At 46.9% G+C, this 14126-nt stretch overlaps 1 protein-coding gene across 1 annotated transcript in view; it reads right to left on the reverse strand.

Moving 5' to 3' along the window:
- Nucleotides 1–14126, reverse strand: part of arfip1 (ADP-ribosylation factor interacting protein 1 (arfaptin 1)) — a 28344-nt gene that overhangs the window by 11087 nt on the left and 3131 nt on the right. The window contains exons 2-3 of the mRNA XM_036516975.1: nt 9863–10194; nt 4507–4608 (exon numbers count right to left, since the gene is read on the reverse strand). Coding sequence (XP_036372868.1) covers nt 4507–4608; nt 9863–10192 — 432 coding nt within the window. The 5' untranslated portion in view covers nt 10193–10194. The remainder of the gene's footprint in view (nt 1–4506; nt 4609–9862; nt 10195–14126) is intronic.

Here is a 14126-nt window from a genome sequence, read left to right on the forward strand (position 1 = left end):
CAGGCCTGTTCTACGCAAGAGCTTCAAATCAAATTAACAGAAAGTGTTCAAGTGACTGCTCGGGACTGCCCTCCTATTGATCAAACTCTGACATGATAATGATAATTAAAGCTTTTCCAGTTTCATTTGATGTTCTTCACCTGTCCTTGTAAACCTCAGATGCGAGGATGCCAGCTGAAAAAAAAAAAATCTTCAGAAAGAGCACAGCTTGCATCCTGGCAAATGCGAGTTTAAATTCAGACAGCAGCCCGGCGGCACCGACAGGCAGCCTGCAGAGCGGCCCCGCACTCAAGGGCACGCTCCTTCAGACAGAGGCCAGGCGACATCCCCACAGATATTAGCAAACGACCGGACAGGTTTACAGTCACAAATTTGGGCACGCTCCTTTCTTCTGTTCCCCGTTTCTAAAGGGACCGGGGTGCGGCAGGGAGAGATGTACGAATACATCCAACACGCCAACCAAAGCAGCAAGTCTGCCTCAGCCGAGCTCCAGCAAACAGTACAAACCCTGTTCTGACAGGAGCAGACTGTGACGTAATGTAACTGCTGGAGTGCCTGTGATCAGTAATACGGCCTCGGTGTTATAACAGGGTGAATGCGTGGGCAACTCGACCAGACTTTTCCAGACATCACTGAATATCCCAAGGGCGCTTCATAAGCTGCAGCAAGAAACAGGTTGTTCACAAAACCCCACTAACGGCAGTCCAACTGACAACTTACAAAGCTCAGACACACCCCTGAGAATATGGGACGCATTATTCTACACCTAGTCACGTGGTGAATAGTGACTTTAATGAGCCTTCCTGCCTTCACTTTGGAACTGCAAATTGCACATTAGACTTGTCTGACCATGAAACACTATGTACTCCCACAGAAGCGTTGCAATCCTCCCATACACTCGCACATACACTCCCAGGTAGCCTACAGTTATTATTCACACTGCACGATGTATTATAGCAGAGTGGGCGTTCATTTAATGGCAGGGGCCTCTCCGCTGGCTCTGAGCTGCTCACAGGTGCCTCAGCGGTCGCAGAGAGAGAGGCAAGGAAGCCCCGGGCGAACTACCCGCCCCTATCCCCCACGGAACGAAGCCAATTTGTTCCACTACTCTTGGATCCCAGTAATTGTCGGCACGTGACACGACCGGCGTTGAGGCCGCAGGGACGCAGGGCTCAGCCTGAGCTCAAAGAGAACCTCCAGCTGAACCACCTGGGACCCCCCCTGCACATGGTAAGCGCTTAATGTGTTTATTGAACGTGGCACAGGGGATGTACAGTAGCAGCACTGATACTGGGCTGCTAGGTCACAGTGCGCTGGGGTAAGAAGCGGTTTCATTCGACCCTAACACGAAGCAGGGAGCTTGTTTACCTGACTCTGGAGACATCTCGCTCTCCAGCTCCAGACGGCTCACAAATAGGTATTTACTGCCACACATGTAAAAACTCATCTCCTGGTAAACCCACTATATACAGTTCTCCTAGTCCCTTTGGGGGGGTGGTCTTATTTCAGCTCTGTTTCAAAGACCAAAGTGACAGATGTGAGTGATTTTATGCATGCATGAATGCACTATGAAAAATAATTTCCTCATTCTCACATTAACGTCACCCACAATCTTTCTCACACAGAAAGGGAAGCAGGTCATATTTTGCTTTTATGTGTAAAGCACACCACTACTCACGGATGTCATTTTTCCTGGCCCCACTCAAACTATTTACCTCAAAGCAGCTATTAACACATATTTAACACTGCTCCCTGCAACTCCCTATAACCTAAACACATAAGGAGGGAACAAGACGTCCTTACAGAGTGTGTAAGAGTCCTTACACACCATGATGTCACAATGAAAGCTGCACTCATACACTTCAGAATAAGCAGAGGGGAAACATCTACTTCCTGTTTTTGGTACCTAATATCTGTGGTTGGCGTTACAGGTGCACTGTGGGATTATGCTCTTCTCTGATTACTGCCTTCTGTCTTTGATGAAGCCCCTCAACTCCGGGAGTTAAAGGCAGGCCTGCTATTTTTCCAGCATCCACCCAGCCTTCAAAGCGCTTCAGTCCTGGAACACCCTGAGCTTTATTGATCCCAGAATATTTTACTACAGCCAATTTCGAAATATCTGAAGCACAGCTGAATGAGATGAATGGCCACCTGCTGCCCCGTTATCAAAAGAATAATAACTATGTAAGCAGGTTTGGAAATATTAACGTGAACTTGTCATATAGTATTATTTTTTGCTTATACCCAATAAAGAGGATTGTGCAGATAGTATACAAAAAAGACCATTAATAAATAAAACACAACAATGTAAACTGAAAACCCTCATCAAATTACTTATAAAAAACCTGTGAAACAATAGTCCACATAGTATTTGACTATAATAACCATCATCATCAGTTCTGCACAGCATGCAGAAGATGGGTTTCTGAGGTTGTGAGGAGGATCCCCTGTTCACCTGGGCTCCAGAGAGATGGAGCACTCCGCCATCGCCCCTGACAACTGCACAGAGACACGGGAGGACTCCCCATGTCCCTCAGGAGTGACAGGGAAATAACAGGAAAATAACACTGCGTGACGCGTAGGGGAAAAAAAGACGGGGATACGCACGTCCAGGTGTGATGCTAAGAAAACACGGCCCAGATCCGAATAAAGTGTGTGTGAGAGAGCGAGAGAGAGAGAGAGAGATGGAGACACAGAATGAGTGAGAGAGAGGAAGGGATAAATGATGACCAGGATAACAAGAGCAAAAGAGGGTAAAAGGGAGAAGGAGAGAGAGCAAGAGAGGAGTGGGGAAGGGAAGAGACAGAATGCACCAAAGAGAGAGACAGACAGAAACAGAGAGAGAGTGAGGGAGAGAGGGAGATGAGAGAAAGACATCAACACAAAAGCTGTGGTCTGGTTTTCAGCACTACGGCCGAGAGCGGCTGAAGTGCGAGGCTGTTCCGATGACACACACACACACACATCTCCTTCACCTGTCCCCCTTGCTGAGAGTGTCTGGCGCAAGGCTTCAGGGACATCACGGTGTGCGGCAGGGAGTCTGCCACTGCAGCCAAGGGCACGCAGGCATGAGCAGTCGAACTGCAGAGCCACAGAGTGCGGCCCGCACTCACTCTGCTCTTACGGAAACGGGAAGTGACGAGGGGAATCCGCACTCCGTCCGACAGAAGTGGATGTAAAATAGTGATAGCCCTTGATGTAAAGCTCTGGCATCTAGCCCAAAAGTACAAGGCCGGAGAAGCAGGCTGAATGTAACCCCGTGGCCACCCTCTCAGCAGGGTTCAGCAGCCCCTCTCCCCTGAGGGAGGCAGACTGCAGAACACAGACAAACACAGGGAAGCCGAGGGAGAGGAATGACTCTCCTTTAAGTCCCCCTCCCTCCATGACAGTAAAACCGAGGATAGTCAGGCTTCGCAGGCGCTGACAGTCACTCTGACAGACCCCCTGCTGGCCAGCTGCAGCTGGTGCCTGCGCCTAACCCTCTTAACACTGCCCAGTCTGGCCCGACCGGGCCCGTCACAGACACTGAGAGGCTTGGCTGGGGCCAGCGTTAGTCACACGCTTTCACCCCGTGCTCTGTCCCAGCAGAGCTCCAGCCCCACCGCCTCACCTGCTCTTTCACTGCAACAGCTCCCCCTGCCAGTCACAGGTTGCTATTGCACTGCCGTGTTACATTTCATGTGAAGCTCCTACTTACCATTCTACTAAAATTAAATAAAATACTCCCAGCCACTGTGAAGTCCCTGAGAGACACTTTCGGATAAAAGCCCTAAAATATTTCATATTATGTTACAGTAAATAATTGGTTTCTCATCACTTTTTACTGTAGAACATACCAATACTTGCTCCTGTTTAAACAATACTGCTTTCGCTCATTTGCGACATTACAACATGCCTGCATAACTGAACAGTGTTCTGAGTAATGCAGTCCACACTGGCAGGATTCAGCCCAGGCCTTTTGTCCTTTTCTAAAATAAACTAGTGGCAGAAACCTGTAGCCCCTCCAATTACCATGAGACACTCAAACTGTGCCATGGCCACCAGAGCTGTACTATCATTCTGTACAAAGCAGGCCAACTGTGGATTTCATACCGCTCTAGGAAACAAATGAAAAAAGCAAGGCACAAAGGCTACAAAGCTGCTCTCTCTGTCCCACTTAGTCATACACTACATTACGCTAAAGACCACAGTGAGATCACCAACCTGCAGGAATGCGATTCACAATGTCAGGTCCTCAATGTGAAAACAGCAAGGTAGTAAAGCCATTGAGATTACTAGCAACCAAAGAGAATGCTGACGTACTGTACGCCATCAGTGTTTCGCCTATAGGTTAGGGGTACTGAAATTTGTGTGTGTTTATTACGCAGTCTCCTTGAAAACCGGCACCTCCTTTTCCTTGCTTAAGGGCCAGTGTGGACTCTGTAAGGTGAAGAGGTGACACACTGGCGCGGATGCTGAGGCGGACAGCGACGGCTAGGTGACAGGGTGTCTGCGGTCAGTCCTTACGCTCTGGAAGACGCTCCCGTGCCTCTCCTCGGCGTCTCCGTTGCTGGTGACCGAGATTTCGGCCGCCGCGCTCCTGGGGGAATCCTCGGCCATCTCGCTTCCCTGCGGGAAGAGACACCGTGTGAGAAATAAGCTCTCGGCCACTTCGGTGCAGAGTATTCACAAACATCAGACTCAATGATCACCTCTTTGTCTCCCTCTACGCTCCAACACTTCGCCTCTTATTTTTCCAGTCTAAGTAAGTGTTCATTAGCATTGACTGAGTATTGAAATCAAATTTTACACAGTCTATATCATAAATATTAAACACACAGCAGATACTAAACTGCTTTACATACTGAAAATCATAGTGTGGCTTTAATGCCATTTGCAGCTATGGATATGTGTGTGACTCCTGTTGCAAAAGGAACACTGCTATTTGATCAAGTGTTTGCTGCCACCTAGTGGTTGATTGTTTTCCCCAGTGATCAGCGCAATGTCAGCTTGATAAATTATGTCAAGGATTCACAATCTCACCCCTGCTATTGATTAGGGATTGGTAATCAATCCAATCAGTTCTCAGGCAACCGGTGCATCTGTGTTCTGCACTGCGCTCTGTTGCGGTGATCAAAGAGGGCACATTTGCTTGATTGAGCGATTCATTGATTGACCGGTAACACAGAGAGCACAGCACGGCGCCCTATTGTACGAGGCGAAAGTACCGACACCTGGTTACTGAATCACAGTGGCTGTCTGTAGCTCAGAAACAAAGCAAATGGTGATCCTGTCAGAATGCTTTTATCGAAGAAACTGAGGAAACAGTCAGAAGAAACCTAACTGATGGAGAGGTTTCTACATCAGCTGGAACACAGCCAACACACAACGGAGGGCCCCGCAACTGGGTTTTCTGAGGCTCTTCAACAAACTCATACTCACCGCCTGTGCTGTCTGAGCGTGGCGCATTACTAAGCTCTCTATGACAACCGTTTCAAAGTGAAAAAACACCTTCCGCCTCAACCATCAGCCCGGAATGCTAAAGACAAAAGAGATCCTTAGATTCCTCGCACTGACATGCCGGCATTTTCATAAGGCTCAAAGTCGGGATATTAACATGGACACAGTGATAACATCTACATAGGAAAGCCTATTGTTCATTGTCCGGTCACCTGCCCCCGGCAGCCCATGTTCTATACTTCCCCCAGTCACACCGCTCTGATTTCATAACAGTGTTTTTCACATTCATGTGTTGCCAATGGCACTGAAATCCTTGGGTGGAGCAATGTCTCTGAAATGACAGGAGTAATCTGAGGCCTTTTCTCACTGTCTTTGTGCTGTCTATAACAGTCTGTTCCCAAAGACACTAGGATAATCCTAATCAATCTATAACTAGGGCTGGACACAAACCTAGACCACCATTAAAAAGATGAGGCGGGCATGAGTTTCCCACCCAGTCTGTAATGTCAGCGAAGGCTGTACGTATGCACACTGTGAACAGCGTGATAAGAGTATTCTGTGCCTCCGAAGACTGTATATTGATGTAATCAAACACCACTCTTCCCCCGGAACTGTATGACAATGCGGTGCTTGTGTAAATAATGACTAGGAGCATTACTCACTTGCAGGCATGAAAAACAAAGAAATAACATATAAAAATAACTTGCTCTTCACGAACAGAACACAACTCTGTATTCTCCCTCATTTCATATTTAAAATGGCAACGTAATCGTAGCATCTCGTGGTTGAACATTGGAATATTACATTGCAATACATAAAGAACTGAGTGAAGACAGTAGCAATAGAAGGATGGAGTACAGGATGCTGCTTCAGAGGACGGGCCACACCCAGTCACTCCCTGAACCAGTCCTGCCCCACACACACTCCTCACATTTCTTCCAACAGCCCACGCTGAGTCACCACCACATCTAAAAAGACACTCCCAGCCACAGGAGCAAGAGCACAGCTCCTTTAACCGTATCCTGTGAGTACGGAGGCTTTGCACTGGAGCGCCGGGTGACTCCCGCCCTATGGGCTTCAGTGCGCTGTATTTGTTTCTAGCACAGAGGGGGCTGGAGCTATAGAGAAGGGGTGTCACAACGCTGCGGCCGCGGGGTGCGTTACTAAGGAGCCGGAGGCACGGTGAAGCACACGGGGCTCTCTGAGCGCCGGGACACACCGCTACAGCACAGCCCTGTCCGTGTGAGCAGGGCAGTGACACACTGACTCAGGTTAATCATTCACGTTTATGGCCATATGAAGTGACAGCACCTGCATATGTCCGTGCAAAAGCACATGCTCTGACCCAGATAAAGGCTCCGGCAGGGTGACAGCTGCGGCTCCGATACCTGCTGGGGTGTGCGGGTCGGCGGCAGGTGCTTCCAGAAAGCGCAAAAGCTGGTGGACTTCCTGTTCCCTCTACACTGACCTCCACAGAGCAGGCGGGTCTCTCACATTACATGATATTACATTATTGGCATTTAGCAGACGCTCTTATCCAGAGCAATTTACATAGGTTACAGTTTTTACATGCTGTTCATTTATACAGCTGGAGGCAATTCTGGGTTAAGTGCCTTGCCCAAGAGTACAGCAGCAGTGCCCCAGAGGGGATTTGAACTGGCAACCTTTTAGTTACGAGTCCAGCTCCTTATTGGTATGCTACACTGCCGCTCCACTGGTCTCCACTGGCGCAAAGATCCCGAATAATGATGACGCGGTCTCTGAACCTGACAATCCCCCTCCTTCCAGTCACATTCAGGGAGGGAAGTGAAATCCCCCGCAGTCGTGACCTTGCTCCCGACAGACGTTCTGTGAATTGCAGTCAGAGGCACAAGTTCCCGACTGAGACTGACCGCGATAAGATCAAGTGGCGCCGGCACTAAAAAAGCCACCAAGACACACACCTAAGGAGACCTGAGCGCGGCTGAAAGGGGACAGAGTGACGTCTGCGTATCAGCGAGGGAACGAGAGAAACTCGACGGGCTCATTTCCCTAAAGATAGTGTTTATTCTGACCAAAGTAACAGATCTCTTATCTGTACTCAGCTGACTGTTAACCACAGTCTCTAGCGCTACGCAAATGGGGCCAGCGGACAAACAAGCAAGCTAGCAAAAAACAAGTGTCATTTGCTTGATTTTTCTGGAAGGGCTGGTTTTCATATTGTCATGTACTGACAGCATACCATTTAAGTCACCCTAACGGAGCTGCTGGCATGTGACAGAGAAACCCGGTCGACCAGCGGGAGAACTGTATGTCAACGATACACAAAGACCGGGCTCAGGTGCACCGTGTCACCTTACAGGCCAGCACAGCACTGGCCAGTCTCACAAGTCCACAACACCTTTCCCTGTAAACCCAAACTCTTCCAAACTGTGTCCGGCAACTCTGTTTTTCATGTGATTCTCTCAAATGAAGAAGCAAAGTGTCGGCTGAGGAAAATCGCCAGAGGAATCTCTGGCAGGTTGCCGCTGTATGTGCGCTCTGTGGTCAGCGCAAACAGAAGGACGTATCCAGTGGCGTGCGGCATGAATCTTTAAAGGCTGCTGGTGGCCCCACACGAAGCCCTGTACCTGCAGGTTCCTCACCCACACTGCTGTCTGCCTCCTGCCAGCCACCCTCAGTGCGGCAGCGGTGCATGCTGGGAAGGCAGGCACATGACAAAGAGTGTCAAAACATTAAGCCCGGTCCCCGAGGGCTCTGTAACTTAGAAACTCGCTGTAACGGGGGGAGGGAAATGGCAGTACAGACTCTGCAAGGAAAGGAAACAGGAAGTTGTTGTTCTGTTTTCACACCTTCCTTCCTCCGCTGAAATGCTACGATCTTCAGTAGTGTGGATTTATACACGGATCTCCATCACCCAGGTACACATTCAATTGTTTGTGAGAACAGTTACAGAACAGATAAGCGTGTTTGACCACAGGGCAACCACAACCGGACCCTGCTCTGCTTCTACCCACAGACGTCCCACCCCACAAAACAGCTGTAGTTTCCGTTGCTGTGCCACACGTTACACTAAACCCAAATGCAGCACTGGGACCTGCCTCCAGTGCTCACAGCGGACTGAATGAAGTAGCCAAAGCTCCATATCTGACCATCGCCTGGAGGCACAAACACAGCCTGACCCTCACCCATGACCGCACACAGACTTCACATACTCTTTACAAAGGGAAGACACAAAACACTGGGAAACGGCCATTCACCTCTGGACACGCACACGCAGCCAACACCACCGTCACAGTACACTGCGGGCTGCACCATCACCCAATTATGAGGACAGGACCGAAGCCCCTCCCAGAAACATAACAGCAACAGTGGAACTCAGAGAGGATGTCAGCTCTGACTTCACAGCCAGCACAGGCTGGTACTGCAGGGAGCCGGTCTACCACAGCCCTGCAGAAAACCACCAGACAGTGGAGGAAAGACAGCAGAACACGCTTAATACCCCTCCACACCAAACCCACTTTCCAGCATGAGAATGACACAATCACAGGGCATTCATGTTGCCATTCAAAAAAACATGCAGTGACCAGCCATAGATGCCTCACAGGTTCAATATGGTATGTAGATGTGAATTTGTGCGGGGATACCAACATATGAAACAGTAAGAGAACACATAACGTGGACTTACACAGACTGCAATACAAAGACAATCCTCACCATTCCCAAGGGGTCTGATACAGCCATCCTCCACGAACGAGGAAATCCATAAATACTGTACTGTACCTTTAAAAAAGACTTACACGCAAATCAGAACTTACGGCAGAGGAGCTGCCATTATCAGCAAGAAATAAACTGCAATACCGCAACAGTCAAGTTATCATTGTGTACGTTTACGTAATAATACAGTGAAGAAACGTAATATGCAATAGGTGAAAGGTAACCGTGTTTTTCCACACCCGGTAGCAGAGAATCACCCCTGCGTCAGAGGAGCTCCGCCCCATAGGTTTGACACACCAACTCCTTGAACTCACAAAGCGGCTCTGTCCCTGTGTGGTTATAAGGAGTCAGCTGCGTTTCGACATTTCAGCCCATGATTTTCTACTGCTACAAACTACAGTTCGCAACCACCACCCAATACACCAAAGAACAGACAGGCACAATCACGAAGAGCAAGCGGATTAAAAAAAAAGCACTTTAGAGGGAGAATTATTTGATTTAGAGATGTCAAAGTACCATAGTTCATGTTGTTTTTTTTTTTTTTTTTTACTGAACTGCACTTTTTTTACTGAACTGAGATTTGTGACTAGGGATTAATTAAAGTCTCCAGTAGAAAATGATGTAATACCAATGTAATACGAGTAAGTGAGTATTTGACCAAACAGCATGAACCGGTGCACATCTCACACTAATGATTTGCATTTAGCCTTAACGACAAACATGTCACCTTTCGGTCAGTCTCAGCATCTTCAGTATCCATTTGAGCATCACAATTTCCTTTGGGGACATCAGTATTGTCCGTTTGAGCGTCTTCATCATCGCTTTGAGACTCATTCTGGATGTCACCATCTTCATCACGGATCTGAATATCTCCACCATCAATGTCACCATCCCCCTTATCGATCTGGTTATCGGTTAGCATTTCCTCGTTAGCGTTTAGCGTTCCCTCGTTATCATTTTGAGTTTCCTCGTTAGCATTTAGTGTATCCTCCTTATCCATTTGAGGGTCAGCGGCCTGGGTCTTGCCAGTGTCAGGCCCAGCACTAACATCAGACATTCCTGAAAACAAACAGACAGTGGGCATGAACAAGTCCTTCAGCACCACCACCCAACTCACATGGCCCCTGTGAGCATCACCCAGATACACGGGGCACACTCCACACGCCCAACGGAGACACCTCCACCAAAGATACTATAGTGGTTAAAGAAAAGGATGTGTAACCAGAATTCTGCCACGTTCCAGAATTTGAGCAGGTACATTTTCACTGCTTAAGCAAATTCCCACCAGTTACACTCAAAAATATGTATAATGCAAGTATGAAAGATTTGACAGTCACCATGTATAAAGTTAAACACGTGAGTCATGTACAGTCTTAACAGTTTGCTTTCACAGAACATAGCTGAATGCAAGTACAATATATGAGATCTGCGGGTAACACAGATAAGCCAGCCATACGACACTCTGAGGAGGTGTGAGGGAGCCGGACGTCTGGGCCTCTCCCAACATAGAAATGCTAACATGACCACTAACCACTGTACTGTACATAGCACTACACTAAGAGGAGCTCTGCTTCATCGCACTAGTACTGTCCTGCATTGGCATCACAGCATATGAGAGGAAGAAACGTTCCTTTATTAAAAGAAGAGGAGGGAGAGAAAAACAGAGAGAATGGAAGGACTGCACTCTGCTGTAAAAAAAAAAAAAAGCAGGAAGACTCAACTGCTGGAATTTCATAAGAACTTTAATACCGACCATGGTTTTTACAGGACTGCTTCTAGAGGAATTCCACCGAGGCTGGGACAGTAAGCGCTTTGCCTTACATTAACAAGGATAATTATGCCAATATCGTAAATAAAGGTAAAGACTTTAAATTGAGTTTGGGTGCCATTTCATTTCATACAAGCTCACCTGTTCAAGTGTGTCTAATAAACTTTTACACAGAGTAATAAACTTCTGTTCAAAAACCAGATAACTCCAAACAGCAGACTTTTTGACATTCAAAAAGAACTGAATTAAGTCCAGGATAAAGAAACCAAAGTCACAAAGTATATTCAGAACTTACTTCAGCTGCGGGCTTATTTTGTGTGGTGAAATGTTTGATGGTAAGACACAAACAGGCCAGTCTAGTTAATAATGCCCCGTCCACACTTCAAAGGCACACTTACACAATGCCGTTTTTGGTGGGGTGAACCACATATTCGCAGTCATAGGTATGACCTTGGTTTGTAGAAAATCCTCCTTGTCTTGCTAAACATGCTTTTGCTCGGGACTCGTCGCTGGGAAGCTTAAAAACATTAGTGCAAAATGAGCATTAGACTCAGATGAGGCTCCGTGTCGCCTTCGCAGCGCACGAGTGGATTGTCTTGCACGCCGGGAGGCAGCTCAGCGGAAGAATCGGCCATCTCATGCCTAACGACATCAGCCCAGGAGCTCTCAGGTTTCTCTGGCTCAGGAGTCCCCGCAAAACACAGTGATTTGCATGTTTTCAAAATGTTCCGCGCTGTCCCATTTTTTTCAGGAAAGGGAGCCGCCGCCACATTCACAAGATGCTCACATGCTCTTTTGAGCGCTGCTTAAGATAGACTCATTCTGACCCCGTCTATGAGAGTCAACAATGTGGAACAAATAGGGTCGCCATACCAGAATTTTCCTATTGTCGCAAGGAATAGAGGGGGGTTTAATTACTGCCGGGTGACAACATTTCACTCTTTTCACTTTCACAGAACAAACAATGAATGTCAAGTGACTTTTAAATGTTTTATTCATAAAAAGCATAAGCAGCCGCAAAGCATGCTCATTTGCAATGTTGAGGAGGCTGATGTCTCTGCACCTGACCCCATTTGTGCAAACTGAGCAGGATAGTGGATTAGGTTATAAAGTGAGAATAACGGCTAGGCTATTCCCATCTTTTGATTAAATTTGCTACCTGCAAGGTCAACAGGTAACATTGTTGATGTCAGTCTTTCCTCTTCTTTAATTAGGTTTGGCCCTGAAACATTGCAAAATAGCTGCAGTTGTGCTTTTTTTAAAAAAAATACCACACTGTGCGTACATTGTTCCACTCTCAGTTCAGGCTTATCTAAACCGGCTCAGATGCAACACCCCAACTGTGACACCGCAGACATTCTACCACCAAGACCAGATATTCAGCTCCTACATTCCTTCCCTCCCTTGCCAAGGAGGTTCTGGTGTTGTCTATATTCATGCCGACTACAGATGCTTCATTTTAGACCTCACCCCTTCACCGTTCATAACAAACCAGAAAATCAAAACACTTGTAGTTTCCACAATGGCAGGGAGAGTATTTTCACTGTGGAATGCACCAAGCCAACTATCTGGTCCATTAAGCATCTGTGGCTATACTTTCCACGCTCCCTCCCTCTGTTACGATAGAACAGCGAGCGATTATGGTGTAATTTGACCCGCTGCCGCTGATCACATGTGGCAATCAACAATGGCAATTCTGTGTACTTCGCTCACTTCCTCAGCTGTTGAATGCAATGTTGAAAACCATGTAACCTTTTCTGCCTAGTTAGCACAGGCGAACACAACAGAAGCATATTCAGAATGTTCTTTCTCCACTAGCTCAGCTTTGTCTCATAGATTACAAAAAAGACTGCAGATCAGTTTTTTACAACAAATGCACAAATGCACTTAAATTCATTAATCCATTTCATCAATGTGGATTATGAAAATCATGCCAGTGGCATCTTCAAATTTCAACATGTCTGACATTATTGGACATCGGATTATCTGGATATAGTTATTAATAACTAGTTATAATCTGATATGTTGTCCCAGCCTTATATGTAACCACAAATAGACTCTGAAATGTTGTGCAGTAGATGTAGTTAACTTGAGGAAACTGACACCAATGGTAACCACAATACATGTTAATGACAGTTCTACTTCCTGAAAAAGAAATCCTTATCATCAGGTTTATTCCTCTACACTTCACTGGCAAGAAACACAGGTGTAAAGTGCAAAATATGACCCTACAATCAACAGAATCAAATCAATATGACTAGCTATGAAACCAAAATACAACCCTGTATTAGCTCTACACTGGTATCAAAGGTTAAAATCACAAACATGGTCTGACACTGTTGCTCATTTAACTGGATACACTTATGTTCTATTGCTCTGGAAGTCTCTCTGGATAAGACCGTCAGGTAATTGCATGTAATGTAATGTACAACATGTACACTGTGCATTTCTAAATCCGCTAATTACAATAGTTTTTTTCAGTGGCTCATAAAATGAATCTACGGCAATGGCTATCTAGCTGTATACTGACAGTGCGCACACTCTTTTCCACAGCTGAGCTCCTCACCCCTCGCTACTCTCGGTCAGAATGCTTGTTTGCAGACAGCGCCCTGTGGAAACCCCTGCACCTCCTTTTGCGGATAGTGTAAGTAGGCCGAAATCCTTCGTTGTCGGGATGGGCACGGTGCGCAATCACACTGAAGCAAACACAAAAAACATGATGTTCAACATTCAAAGGATTCCTCAATTCCTCTTGCAGTCAGGGCCTACAAGAAACAAATAAATGACTCCTCCTGCCTGCCGGCTTTCAACATCCAGGCCTGAACATAAGGGGCATTACACCACATACGTGCAATGGAGCTGGAGCACAGCCAGGAAAATACACCTACTCTTAGGCAACACCTGATGTGTACATTATTACCAAAGACAGCTGTAACCAAAGAGGCAGACTTTGCGTACTTCAAGCACAACTTACTTCCCCTTCCATTCACACAGTACTGAATTGACAGAACGATTAACAGACTATTTTCACCGGGTTTAAACAAGGCTGCAGTCTACTGCATTCGATGGTGTTGTCCACACTGCCCACGCTCTCACCACACAGCTTCTTCCTTGTGTGAGGCTGTCGGGCTTGGCCGGATTTCTGCGGTGTTGTTTGCTAAATTCGACCCTACTAGAATCCATCAGCCAATGCCGACCAACTCATGGTCCTTTCCCCAAAACC

This window comes from Megalops cyprinoides, chromosome 22, assembly GCF_013368585.1.
Source record: "Megalops cyprinoides isolate fMegCyp1 chromosome 22, fMegCyp1.pri, whole genome shotgun sequence".
Classification (NCBI taxonomy): domain Eukaryota; kingdom Metazoa; phylum Chordata; class Actinopteri; order Elopiformes; family Megalopidae; genus Megalops; species Megalops cyprinoides.